The 15,109-nt window shown below is 34.1% G+C and overlaps 1 protein-coding gene across 1 annotated transcript in view; it reads right to left on the minus strand.

The window, feature by feature from the left end:
• LOC128555045 (uncharacterized) overlaps nt 1–15,109 on the minus strand; it is a 60,539-nt gene that overhangs the window by 24,573 nt on the left and 20,857 nt on the right. Inside the window, exons 2-8 of the mRNA XM_053536404.1 lie at nt 14,506–14,543; nt 10,834–11,037; nt 10,527–10,667; nt 8,810–8,978; nt 6,833–7,096; nt 5,846–5,901; nt 3,701–3,928 (exon numbers count right to left, since the gene is read on the minus strand). Coding sequence (XP_053392379.1) covers nt 3,701–3,928; nt 5,846–5,901; nt 6,833–7,096; nt 8,810–8,978; nt 10,527–10,667; nt 10,834–11,037; nt 14,506–14,543 — 1,100 coding nt within the window. The remainder of the gene's footprint in view (nt 1–3,700; nt 3,929–5,845; nt 5,902–6,832; nt 7,097–8,809; nt 8,979–10,526; nt 10,668–10,833; nt 11,038–14,505; nt 14,544–15,109) is intronic.

The following is a 15,109-nucleotide window of genomic DNA, read 5'->3' on the forward strand; positions in this document are numbered from 1 at the left end:
TTCTCATTCAATCTTGTGTATTAATTGTGGAAAGCGTTGATTGAAATTATAAAAAGGTCTATAGTGAACTGTATCAGAGACACAGATTCATCCCGTGCATTTATGATATCTTTAACTGACAGCTAAACAAAAGTAACATTTCTGCATTTTATTTTGCACCAGTAGTTATCTCCCTCTAACTCCCGCCATCTGTCAAATCTGATCGTGTCCGTATTTAGGCATGCGTGAATCTATAATTACACAGTGCATATCCATATCGGCGGACTCTTTGCGAAATCTGCTATATATGAGGTTTCTTTGCGTCGGCACCAGCTATTCCTTGCTTTAAACAATGCCCAGGTCGGTACAGGAGGCGAATATTCGAGCTGGCATCCAATATAATAGGCGTACTGCTCAAAAATAAGTAGAGCACGGAACATTACAATATGGATATGTACCGTGTATTAGATACATTTGGTTCCCGTTCCCGTTTGACATGGATGCGTAGTGTGTATCCGGTAAAGGAATCAAGAGTAAATGTTTACATTTGTATTGTACTGATAATATTTTAAGGTTAACTACAATTTTTGGGATTTAAAATGAATAATGGACGTACAAAAGATGCATCGAAATCAAATGCACTAAGCACTTAAACATGTTAAACAGTATGTTTGGTAATTCACGTATGGTATTCACCCCAGGCATTGCGTTTGTTGTGAGTCACCATACAAAAGGATCCCATCCACAAATTTGGCGTGCTCATCATCAGTTAAATTGGAATTGATTGATTCGCATTAATTATTTTGCGTTTAACCAAACACTCTAAAATCATTTGTTTCAATCCGTCGCCAAAGAAGCCCATAGAAAAAATATATTATATTTCTTATACTAAGCTAGATCGTGCACGCTACAAAATTTGTCTCCCCACGTGGGGCGTATTCATAGCTTCATATAGGCTATCTTGAATACGCTAAAAGATGGGAGTGCACACTTCTGGGTTGCCTCATCATGATGAAACCATGGTTGAAGAGATTGAAAGGTTGAAGAGAGAAAATAGGATGTTGATACTTAAACAAGAGATTTCTATGTTATAACAAGAAATAGATAGGACCTTGAGTTAAATTGGCACCTCAACTACTATACAGAGTGATAAAAATAATGATTTTAATATGATACGATGCCATCAGACATGCAGTTGAGTTAGAGGCTTTCTATTGTGCAGAAAGGAAACAACAGGGAATCTTTGGAAGAGCAGTAAATGAGGGACAGTCAAAAGATATTGAAAATCTCAAACAGGTAGTTTCAAATCTGTAACATAGCGTAGATAGTCTGAAACGCTAAGGAGAACACAAAAAGACTGAAAATAGATCCGTGCATAGACAATACGGTTATGATAGACGATGTGTACATCAAGGTAAATACACCTTATCGTCGATCAAATAAATGTGATAGATGAAAAAGACTATGCCGTCATTCAAATTCGGCTGTTTGAAACTCTAATCCCTAGGATAGGAAGCAAGAGTTCCGTAATAGTTTTGAACTAGGCAGCTAAAAAATGAGATCGAAGGCAGACAAACATAGAGATGAACACAAATTCAGAAAATCAAGCGTGCAAAAACAGACTTATACGCTACAGCTAGTTTTGATATGATGTCAGTCGATTGCTTGATCGATACCGGAGCAACTTTTACTTTCATACTTTCATATCCGACAGATTATGGAATTCAATAAAGCATTAGCACACCTTAAAACAGTTTAACTCCGAAGTTGCATCAACAAACCGACAGTATTTGAAAAAAGGCAAGACGGAGCTGACAATTTTATTTGGTAACAGATTTTGCCGTACTACTGTCATAAGCGCAGAGGTTGGCATAGACGTAATATTAGGCCGAGATTTTATGCAGATGTATTATATGAGCATAGACATTGTACATAATAACATCAAATCCGTTCACAAACATTTGACATGTTCAGTTCTGGAAGAATAGGTTGTTATCAAGTGGGTCAGTCAGAACAAGTTGATGAACCTACTAAAAGACGGACACGTCATTGGAAAAGAAAGTCAAACACAGGCAGCAAGATTAAAGTCCAAAACGCAGCCTGCTTACAAATGTTATCTGCAAAAACGATGATGTTGCATGCACGAAAAAAAAACCGTAAACTTTTGCCAATTTGCCTTTTGTGCAGGACATTTATAGCAGAGTGTATTAAGTTTGAAATCATATTTTAGAGTATTCTTAGACGGAAGTTTTAGAGAGTACGTGCAAAGTATGCAGTAAGTCCATTCTGAAACGTGCATATCTGGGTAAACATATGAAAATGAAACTCAGAGGAACAACTGTTGATGAATCTTGGTTATCAAATATCAAATTTTATGTTGACGATAATAGATAAATCCCAGTAGTAGAAAAAAACACATCAGGTTGTAAGTTTTGTGCATCATTCTTTCAATACGATAGCATGCTGAGATTTTAAAAAGAAAAAGAGTGATTGTTTAAAATTTATGCATTTGTTTCAGAGAGAAACATTTAAACACGTGTCTTATTAATCAAACTGTATTAATTTCGCAATATATGGGCGAGAATTCTTTGCAAGGCACAAAGCCTTTATGATAGTGTTTCAATGTCATGCGGGGTGCATGCATTCGGAGGAGAGTGGCGAGATGCCAAATGAATGTTTGATTTGATTAAGTTGCCGCATACCTTATAACTCGTACCTAGAATACTTAGACCCAATCATATCCGCACTACTATTTCAAACCACAGATGATCCGTCATGATTGATTCAATAATTTAGATGAAAGACTTAAAGAAACAAACAATAATCTCAAACGAAGTCTCAGAAAAGAAAGTTCTAATTACTGGTACGTAAATTATGTACCTTTTAAGCTCTAATTACGGAAAATACACAAATTAAGTTCAAATCACGCACTTCGATGACCTCTGTACTAAGTAGCTCGGTTTCGTTATCATCATTGAGCGCTCATGAATTACAGTTGGATAAAAGGTTATAAATACCAGGGTAGCGCCACGAAAAGATTAGAAACTACCTTGCTATCGAGGAGTCAGCATCGTCGATAGTCTACCTAGCTGCAGAGTGATGATACATAAACAAATATGACCATATACTATTAGGTTCTTGACTTCTTATCACAGTCTGAGACCTTACTAAAATTGCGTTTCATTTTAGGGCCACAGTCTGATAGGAACTTGACATTTGGTAGTATTTTGGTAAAGCTTATGTATGGTATTTACCTCAGGCATTGCGTTTGTTGTGAATCACCATACAAAAGGATCCCATCCACAAATTTTGAGCGCTAATCAGATAGACTGATTCTCATTAATTATTGAACTAATAACCAATCATTCTAAAATTAATTGTTTCACACTGTCGGCAAGGAAGCCCATAGAAAAAATCATATTATATTTCTTAAACCGATCTAGACCGTCCACACTACATATGGAAAGATGTTACAATATTATTATAACGTATTATTAAACACAACAGTGTACCATTTCGAATCAAGTAAAATTTTACTTTACGTTTGAGGTCACTGTGTTATTTTTCTAAACATGACCACATAAAGGCTTAAAACATCAAACCAAAGAATAATCCACTTATGTTCAAGAAAGCATGTGTAAAATGGCATAAAGCTATTTGGAAACCATCGCATGGCGATTATTTTAAGAACTGTCACAAAAAGGTTAAAATATAAATATACCGTTTCCGTTGTTGATTCTGGAGATACGTGTGCATCGTCTTCACATGTGAAACCTTTGCTAACTCGCTTAGATATTTTTCCTGTTAATAATGAAGAAACTGCATCTATAAATGAAGACTTTCCACTGTGTACATAACCAACGCACAGAACATTCAAATTTCTGTCATTAAAGTCGCTCAAAAGGTCAGCCATACCCAAGATCTGCAGGCTTCTCTCATGATCGGATTTCTGTGAATGGATAATTCCAGAAGATATGAAAAAAACATCGTACATTGAAAAATAAACAAAATATAAACACAATTGAACATCTCATCTGGTTAACTAGTTCTAAATCAGTTTTCGTTAATATTCAACTGTTGATAAATGTTTAACGATAAACCAGGTAATATAGGATGTTTAATCATTGCTTAAAAGATTTATACGTAGGTCACAGCTAAAGGTTTTATTATCATTCGTCCAAAAATAAATTGCATATTAAATTATATTTTTGTCAAGAATTATACAAAACTTACTCTACACGTATTCATACAACTTTATCTCTTTTTTCCGTTATTCCCGTTACTGCTCTCAAGTTATAAATGAAGAAAGTCATTATAGATAAACGTCCCAAGGCTGTAAGTATTGCAATGTTTTCGAACTGATAGTTCGCTGTAATCAGATTCGGTAACATAAGTTACTTACAAATATGAGCTAAATGGTTATTTTCTTTTTAGAAAGACCTTGGAGAAACAGTAATCCTGACAAAAAAGAAAACTGGACAACAAATAAAAACGATATAGCCATTAGAAATCTATGCATGTACTGAAACGGCAAGAAAGATGTCATCGTTCTTTCCTTATACAATCATTGTCATTGATGGTAAATCAGTGCGTAACCACGAAGAGAATGATAATTTACTGATAACGAAGTAAAATAAATCTTAGTTTGTATGTAAAAGTGTATATCTTGAAAATATTTTTCACCTTTAATTCCTTTTTTACATAGAAATACTTTATTAAGTAATGTAAATATAAAAAAGAACGATGATATTTAAATTGTTATATTCTTTTCGTTTCATGTAAAATTTTCGTAATTATTTCCCCACTTTCGATGTGTCATTTTTCTTTCTAAATAGATATTTTTAAAAGGTTGCATATTATTTTTTATATTGCAAAGTTCACTATTATTTGATATGTTAAAAACAGACAAAGCAGCTGTATAAATAGAGAATATAATTGCACAACAGTCAGTGTTACGGGGGGTTTTAATAAAGAAGATATTCAGTTATGCTTTAACAATAAACCTTTCAACAATTTGTGAAATTCATTGTACATGAAAAGGAAGTAATAAAAATGATATATTTAATGGTCATGACAAAAGATGTGGCATCCACATTTTAAGCAAAGACACAACAAATTTCATCTGACAGCTTAACCACTTCTGTGTATTATAGAGCTGCAAAAATGTATGTAATAAACTGCCTGTTGTAGATATTTCAAATGTTAATATAAAGCCTATTATATCCCTGTAGCGACTATATCTATTTCTAAACCTTGGAATTGTCTTGGCTACTTCCTTAGAGACATTTGCCGTTTTCGTGTGAGTATGGTGTAAGTGACTGTTTGTCTTCTGATTATATCAGTTTTAATTATACTAAAACGGAACTGGCATTTCATTTTTTTGAATTTGCAAATATGAACCGACTATTTCTAACCAACTTCAACATAAATGTATAAATGAGGTCATGTGTCAACTATTTCTTAACTACTGCAATATAAATAGATGTGATGTCATGTTTCAGTTATTTCGTAACCACAGCAATATAGATATATAGAGCAAAAGTAAGAATTAGTGGTTAAAATCGCTGTTGATACGTTTTAGGTTTTGTGCACATGTTGCTGCTAAATAACGACATTTAAGTTAGGCGTAAATACTCCCTCTCCGCTTTAGACATATACAAAAATGTGGAGAAATTTTATAAGAAACATTCAGTCCTGAGTCATCCCACTCTCATTGCGCATTCAGGACTCATGTAGGTTATTATCCATGATATGTAACACGAAAACACCAAACAAATACTTTACTGGTACTATTAAGCGCTCAATTTAAAAGTAACTTCTTTTGATTTGTTAATGTTTTGAATTGATTGGTTGTACTGCAACTTACTGAGACTGTCAGATGATTTGGACGTCTAGTCCAACTGTCACATTTCTTTGCCATACCTTAAACAGATATATATTTACAACATAAACTGTATCTGCTTTCAAGCGCTAAATGCTAAATGTTTATAAGCTGTTGAGAACATGTGCATAATCACTGAAAACAGAATCGCACGGTGTAAGAAAAATTCATTGTTTCGCTCTTACGAAATATCAAATGAATTGAAATTTATTCGTACCAGCTAACATGAAAAGAAGCAATATAAACAAATTTACTTAAATTTATGCACTTGTTTCTTTCATGTCAAAACAGGACATTGCTAATGCAAACGATATTTTCGTTCTGTTTAAAACAGAAAAAGTGGAAAACCACCACCTCAAACGGACGAAAACGTATGTTATCAAATAACCCTCTCTTCTTTAATTGATATAAATGGAGAAAAAATCTAGCACTTGCTTAAGTAGACATTACAAATTGCTTTTTTGCCATTAATATATACTTTGAAGATGCTTATGAAAACATTTATAAGCATATCTTATAATTATGTTGACTTTGACCTTAATTTGACTTTTACAATGTAAGGATTATAGATGTGAATTCAATGTTATCTTAAATCAAGTTGCCCAATTAAGATGGGCATGTTTGAGAGATAAAATCTAATCTAATAAAAGATCGCTCGGAGAGACAGAAAACAACCAAGCTAAATAATATTGTTGGTCTGTCATGGAACAACCCTTGCAAATGATTGACTGAATTAATTATAAATAATTATCGTGTTAGTTGCCTAAATTATTCATGTAAATTTTTCATGTAAATATTACACATTATCTAGAATAATTTCACATAATAAGCTGATTCAAATGACTAGAAAATGCTCATGCCAACAAAACGCATTCGTCAGTAAAAACAAAGCTTTATAAAAATGTTCCGGAAAACCATATTTTAATTAAATCTCGATGAAAAAGTGATTCTTGATATACAACTATTCTTCACCTTTGTGTAGCTGAAGATAGTCCACCATTAACTGCACCATAGAGTTTAAAGCTTGAACAGCCAGTCTGTCTTTGCCACTGCTATGAACAGTTTCGTCCATGTAATTCACTATCGGAAACACGTGTTTGAGTGGAATGCCAAAGCATGCCGAAACAGCCTTTGTTGAATCTTTAGCTTTAGGACTGTTGTAAACATGATCCGCGTTTTCAGATATCTTTGGACATAGGTTGTCAAATTTTGTGGCAACAGATACCATTGGCATAGCTATTCAAATAGATACGTAAATTATGTTACATTTTCATTGTTTATTTTTAATGAGTGATGTAAAACGTTCAACAACTTGAGATCACAGATTGAAAACAAGTGTTTTTATTCAGGGAGATGTAACTTTTATAATCAATAACCGCTATATATAAAAATTCAATGTAATGTATACACAGCATTTTCCAGTCGGTGTGTAACGGACCCATCTCAGACAGAGGAAAATGATGAGCGCCATTTACAATTTAATATGTATTGTGAAAAACTGATAAGCCGTATAATTGTACCCCCCGACAACAAAGTTGTAAGAGGGTGGGGGGGGAGGGGTTTACTGGTTTCAGGTTGTCTGTCTGTAGACGCAATCTTGTGCGCACCATCTCTCCTTATCCCCTTGACAGAATTTAATGAAACTTCACACAAGTGATCAGTACCAACAGTAGTTGTGCATGGGGCATGTTAGGTTCTTTTAGAAAAGAAAATTGCAGAGTTATGGGACTTTGTTTTTTTGTTACTATACTATATACATAGACACAATCTTGTGCGCACCATCTCTCCTCATCCCCTTGACACGATTTAATGAAACTTCACACAAGTGATCAGTAACAACAGTAGTTGTGCATGGGGCATGTTAGGTTCTTTCAGCGACAAAAATTGCAGAGTTATGGGACTTTGTTTCTTGTTAACATACTATGTACATACAGTCTGCATATGCAATCTTGTGCGTGCCTAATCTACCAAACCCTTGCACACAATTTAATGAAACTTCACACAGTGATCAGTACCAACCCGTTGTTGTGCATGGTGCATGTTACAATCTTTTAGATAAATATTCTGCATAGTTATGGGACTTTGTTTTTTGTTACTATACTGTATACATACATTCTATATACATACAGTCCACATAATTATATAATCTTGTGTGCGTCAAATTGCAATGTACTGTGTCAGTGCATGCGGGGGAGGGGTGTACATTCATCACCTTTAGTGATAGCTCTAGTTTTGTTTGCTGAACTTCCTTACAATTAACTTCACAAAACAATAATTCTTTTCCCACATTTTGGCAAGTGTATCCGAAAATAAATATTTTTGTCACCAAGGGAAAAGCAAAGTTTAACTCGAAATAAATATAAGATACACTGGAAAATTTAAGTAAAAATATCAGTGCCAATGCGCAAATTATTACATCGATAAACCAAAAAATTACATAAACCAATATTTTTCATTGGTAGTACTAGTTATTTTCTTTTTCTTTTATTATATTTATTCACTTAGAAACGCGTAAAATGTCACATGCACATACGGTTTCCGCTACCTACTAAGTCTGGTGTATAGTCGCCGACATTTTTCGTTATTTTGATTGTTATGTGTTTTGCGAAAATAAGGACTGAATGTTATAGTTTTTTTATCAATGGTAACTGAATGAAGTCAATTATAAAACACTTATGTTATGATTCATAAAATGCATAAAATTTCTTAAATAAATGCAGAATTATTTAGTAATGTTTGTTCAGAGTTTTAAAATTAATTTGAATATAGTGTAGAGGTTGCTACTTCCATTAAATTACCTGTAATAAGTTGTAGAAGTAATTACGATTTTTTTCATTCTTAGGCAATACTGTTATCATTATATATAAGTAGATATAAATTTCAAAGAGCAAATAAAACGATATTTATGAATGCATACATTAAAATATTTGTAAATGTCAGATATCTTACCTTTCGTGCGAATAGCCTTTTTAATATCTGAAATTCGTTTTTGTATCTCATCGGACACCACATCGAGATTTGTTGCGTCCACAACAAAGCATACTAGGTGTATTTCATCTTTCAAACCTCTGTTCTGATTAAGTTCCTCCGGACTCAAAGATGTTGGCTGTTCTGGAAACTTAAGAATATAAACTTTTTCAACAATGAAAAATAATGTGACGGAACTGGACACAGATCAATATTTTTCTTCGCCTTGTTTTGCCTTTTTATAGTATTATGTTCACATTTACGAATATGCGCCACGTGAATAACGATATAGAAAATGAATGCTTCTGTGAATTCGCGATTGAAATATCTTTTACCGTGCGAACGTCAGATACAATATTTTCACAATGGTGTTGCTAAAAATGAAAACTTAATTTTGTTTTTCATGAATGAAACATAGTTTAATCTTACATGTCAAACAAACATATTTTCTTTTCATATCCACCTGGCGCCTGGCATAGTGGTAGAGGTTGGGAGGTATTTGGTACGCACAATAAAGGTGTCTCATAAGCCAAACAAGACCTTTAACTTATTTCATGACTTTCTAATGGTTTTAACGAATAATTTAGTTTAACCTGTACAAGGTCACGTGCATATGTCAACTTCACACGCAAAGTCATTGCATCATAATATTAATACATTTTTTTTGAAATTTTTAGAATGATTATGTCTCCCCCATAGGTGAGAGAGACATATTGTTTTAGCCATCGTCGTCTGTCCGTCAGTTAGTCCGTCCGCATGAAGCTGGTCCGGCTTTCCAAGGTCAAACTGCTGGCCGGATTTCGATGAAACTTCACAGGAGTGATCAGTACCAAGCATAGTTGTGCATCTGCCGGCCGTTCCGCTTCGCTACACAATGTGGCCGCAAAAGCTAAAGATAGAAAACTCTTATCCGGCTTTCACAGGTCAAACTGCTGGCTGAATTTCGACAAAACTCTACAGGAGTGATCAGTACAAAACCCTAGTTATGCATATTGCTGACACGTTCCACTGCGCTGCACAAAATGGCCACCAGAGCTAAAAATAGAACAATCTTGTCCGCCTTTCACATGTCAAATTGCAAGACAGATATCGACGACACTTCACAGAAGTGATCAATTCCAAGTCTAGTTGTGCATATCGCCGACACGTTCCGGTTCGCTGCATAACATGTCCGCCAGAGCTAAAGTAAAATACATATGTTTTTGTGACAAAAACACCTAGTTTTTTTTTTTTTTTTTTTAATTATTTCTAAACATATTTATTTTCATTGATGTATATTTTAAAAGAAATGTCGCTTTTGTTATATTTCAACATCGTTTTGAGTTCAATCTTAGCTCTGGGACGGTGAATGTTATAGATACTAACACAATAATAAACAGTGGAAGTGCCATATATAATCCACCGGTTTATGTCATAAACCACTGACAACATGAACGATAAATGCAACGTGTCAACTATGGTCATTTCATTTTGATTTTTGTCGCTGTAGACTACCTACTTTTCAAACAATACAACACAACAGATTTTTAATAATAAGAAATATATTGTATAGGCGTGTTACCTGTACCTCAATGTGCTTATAATACCATTAAAATATACAAACCTTTAAAGATGTTTGCAAAGAACGTTTCAAAATGTGCTGCCTGCAACATTAAGATCTCTTCAAATTAATGAAAGATGGCGAAACATGTTAGCTTACATTAAAGCCGACTGGTAGTTTGCCTTCGAGTAGAAGATCAAGTTCGTTATCGTATCCTCTCTTGTCTTCGAAACCTCTTATGTCAAAGATGCGCAATTTCAACTGCTTCCCTGTGTCAGTAGCCAGTTTGTAAGCATGCACCTGAAATGTTACAGTACTAAATTATTACTCATTACACATTCTATAGAAAACTGTTACTAATTCAACACTTTAAAAGCAACGAATCTGCAAACATATGGTACGACATACTATTCTCTTGATGTATAAAAATGTTGTACATATTTATTAAATGTAAAACGATTCTTACTTCGTTTGTTATGCTTTCGGCTTCTTCGCCGACTATTGCGTGTGACTTAACATCCTTTGCAAAAACTGTAGCCAGTGTGTTGAAAAAACTTGACTTTCCCGCACCAATGATCCCAATGAGTAAAATATTGTATACTTCTAGACCTAGTCCTGGGAGAGTTTCTATGTTTTCCAGCTTCTTTTTCATTTTCGCGACTTCAATGTCCTACATTTTGCAATATATTGAACAAAAGTCTTGTAAACTAAATAAAGATTGCAAGTAATAATGTTACATGGAGAATCGTAAGCTCAAATACGTTCATTTTGTGGTAAGATGATGCTTCATTTTGTAAATGAAAAAAGAAACATTTCATATCTTAATGTGTCAGTACTACTGAGTATGTCTCTGACAAAAGAAGCGCATTCATTATGAAACAGGTGGACGTGTTTTGTTCAATGTAACTAAGGTCTCCTCTGAGACCTTAAAATATGATTTCGATACTATTTATAGCATTTCGTTTATTGTTTACATGTTTAGCTAACAGCTCGTATATGCCAATAGTGTTCATAACTTTAACAAAACAAGACAGATGTTTAAGAAGCTTAACGTTTTTTACTACAATCTATCAAATAATCCAATCGAAATGAATGATGTTCTTGAATGATTTCATAAAAGTATATATAAGGATATAAAAGACGGGAAAAGAAGTCTTGTTTTATCGCTGGTCAACTTTATTGTCAAATGCTGCGTTGTATATATTGGTTATGCTTTAAAGTATTGCATCATTTATATAAGCATCTTCTATGGATTCTGTCCGGGAGTACAGTCATTTCGAACTGTACTGCGCAGCAGCTTCAGCCCACCCTATCTGCATATTTTTATAATCATTTACACTTTACAGCCGCACTCCTTCCGAAAATGTAAGCTAGATCTAGTTCTTTTCAAATATATATAATCAAGTAAAATTTATTTATATTATACGTCACATAAATGCCCAATGCAAATTTTTTATTTGTTTAACTTGAATAATAGATCATATTCCCCAGTGATTTTATATCTCATGCGCAAAATCGTGAATTTGGCGCCTCGGTCTATTTTCATATATCTCGCGGTGAACATTTGTAATATCACCTTCTCAGGAACGCAATATTTATATAGTATCCATGCATTTGATATGTAAGGATCTTTATGCTAAAACATCTAGGTGAGAAAGCTTAGTGCAAAACACATCCTCCTGATGATTATTTTACGGGTGTACTTGGAAAATTAAACTTAAACGATGTCATGTAATGACCATTGACAATCACGATCTGAAGTTTCTTAATACATATGGATAGACAACTCTACTTTTTAAAATTAGAACGTTCTACACTAAATATATACACATATTTGTTTGTTTCAGTGGATTGAAATATATTGGACCTAGCATAATATTTTCAAGGATTAGCAATAAACCATGTTTTAATAACGGTTAAGTTAAAATGAATTATAAAGTAATTATTTCCCAAGCAGGAAACTTCAAGTGCATGATCATTTAAGTTAGTCGAGATGGTTCTTTTATTTATGGCTGCTATTATTCCTCGTTCAATGGTAAAGTTGAAAAAATACCCGCCTATTTCTTGTTTTGTTTTAAGCTCTGAGTGTCAAACATCTGAACATCCCAGAGTCATTTTGTTGGAATCTTAATATTCAGCTAAAATATATTTAATATGTAAAAAATGTATGACCCCCAATAGGGCAAGAATTTTACAGATAATAATTTAGGCAACCGTAAATTAAATTCAAGACACGCTAACTTTTGAACGGAGACAACCGTTTCGAACACTAGGTTCACATGTTGAATCTGTGCAAAACTGGATTTCACTTCGATTATAAGACAATCAAGCAGGACACTTTACATAAGAGGGGGAAAAAATGCTGAAACCCTATAGGTATTTAAGGTCATATTGTTATTTATCCCCCCACCAAAGGTGAAGGGGATATTAGAAATGCTCTCCGTCCGTGCGTCTGTCCGTCCGTCCGTGCGTCCGCAACGATATTTGTCCGGAGCATAACTCCAAAAGTACTTGAGGGATTTTCTTCAAACTTCATACACTGATAGAACACATTGGGAGGAAGTGCAGTGTGCAAGAACAATAACTCTACCTTGCCTATTTTTCGAGTTATTCCCCTTTATCTTATTTTCTTAAAAAAATTTGTCCGGAGCATAACTCCAAAAGTACTGGAGGGATTTTCTTCAAACTTCATACACTGATTGAACACATTGGGAGGAAGTGCAGTGTGCAAGAACAATAACTCTACCTTGCCTATTTTTTGAGTTATTCCCCTTTATCATATTTTCTTAAAACATTTTGTCCGGAGCATAACCCCAAAAGTACTGGAGGGATTTTCTTCAAACTTCATACACTGATAGAACACATTGGGAGGAAGTGCAGTGTGCAAGAACAATAACTCTACCTTGCCTATTTTTTGAGTTATTCCCCTTTATCATATTTTCTTTAAGAAATTTGTCCGGAGCATATCTTCTTCATGGATGGAGGGATTTTGATATATCTTGGCACAAATGTTTACCACCACGATGCGGAGTGTCATACACAAGAACTAGGTCCCTAGGTCTAAGGTCAAGGTCACACTTAGAGGTCAAAGGATACAAGAATAAAAACCTTGTCCGGAGCATTTCTTCTTCATGCATTGAGGGATTTTGATATAACTTGGCACAAATGTTTACCACCACGAGACGGAGTGTCATGCGCAAGATCCAGGTCACTAGGCCTAAGGTCAAGGTCACACTTAGAGGCCAAAGGTCAGATACAAGAATGACTTTGTCCGAAGCATTTCTTCTTCATGCAAGAAGGGATTTTGATGTAACTTGGCACAATTATACACCATCATGAGACAAAGTGTCATGCGCAGTTCCCTTCTTTAGAATTACTTCCCTTTGTTGTTACTTTAAATAGCTTTTATTGTAACTTTTTCATTACTAGTCGTAGGGAAAAATCGAGACCACTTTTCTGTAGTACAACAAACATGCTAAATCCAATTTTGAGGTGTATTTTGACCAGTCTCTTCCTGATAAAGATTTTTGTGTGGACTTGCAATTTTTTTTTTTTTTTTTTTTTTTAAAGATTAACTTCCCTTAGTTGTTACTATAAATAACTTATATTGTAACATTTTTATAATTGACCCTAGGGAAAAAACAAGACCACTTTTCTGTGGTACAGCATAGATGTTACTCTCCAGTTTTAGGTGTATTTTATTAATTTTATTATATATAAGGTATCTCTACCTAGTAAGGAGTTTTTTTGTGGACTTTAAAAAACAAAAGACTTACAATGATTACTAAACAACCACAAAATTAACATTCCATTTGCAAATACAGCTGCTAGAGTAAAGAAATTTGCTTTGACGGGCATATATTGTGACATTCTGGCACTCTTGTTCCCTGTTAGCTTTCCATTCCTTCTTTTTACAGTAGCCATATAGAAAAAGATCATAGTTATACTCTTCATGAAAATTAATAAAATTTAGCAGTAAACCACCTCACTACTGACTTATTCTTTCTTCCACATCTTAAAACCGCTGATGCGGACCACATCCTTCAATTATGATATGCCCGGTGGGGGGATTAGCCATGTCTGACATGGCTCTTGTTATTGATAATAATTCATTAATTATTTATTGGGGATACAGTACCGTTGGTTTATATCTCCAAGGGTCTTGTAAACGGTCTTCTGTAAAAGAAATAAGGAAAATAATCAATCTATGTATAAAAGTAGAGACTCTCGCCAGTTCGTTTCGTGATATTTCAGATGCTAATGCTGTTAGAAAGGTTTTTAAGACAAAACACTTACAATATAATATTTACTGGACTAAGACAAAAAATGAAATAATTTCACCTTAAAATAAATGTCATACTTCTTAATTTCCATGTAATATGTGAATGAAAGAAAATGTGAAATATGATTTTATTGGATCATTTTAAATTAGGTTTATCAGCAGTTGCATCCCATGTACGTTTAAACCAAGGGAATGAAACACATCCAAACACATAAAGTATGCTATTTCTTGCTAGGAAAACATTGATGTCGGGTTTGGCTTTAAAGCGACTAACCCACACATTGTGACTTGTGATATTTTATATAAGTTATCACCGAAAGGCAAGATGCCGCCACAGTCATACAGAGTCATGCACGTTAGAGTATTTTCAACAGCTTAATATAGACAAACTGTTAGAAAATTTGGCCCCACTTGTATACACGGACTTTAAGATACTTTTAATGTCTTTTAAATGCATGTA

The sequence above is a fragment of the Mercenaria mercenaria genome, unplaced genomic scaffold, assembly GCF_021730395.1.
Source record: "Mercenaria mercenaria strain notata unplaced genomic scaffold, MADL_Memer_1 contig_971, whole genome shotgun sequence".
NCBI lineage: Eukaryota > Metazoa > Mollusca > Bivalvia > Venerida > Veneridae > Mercenaria > Mercenaria mercenaria.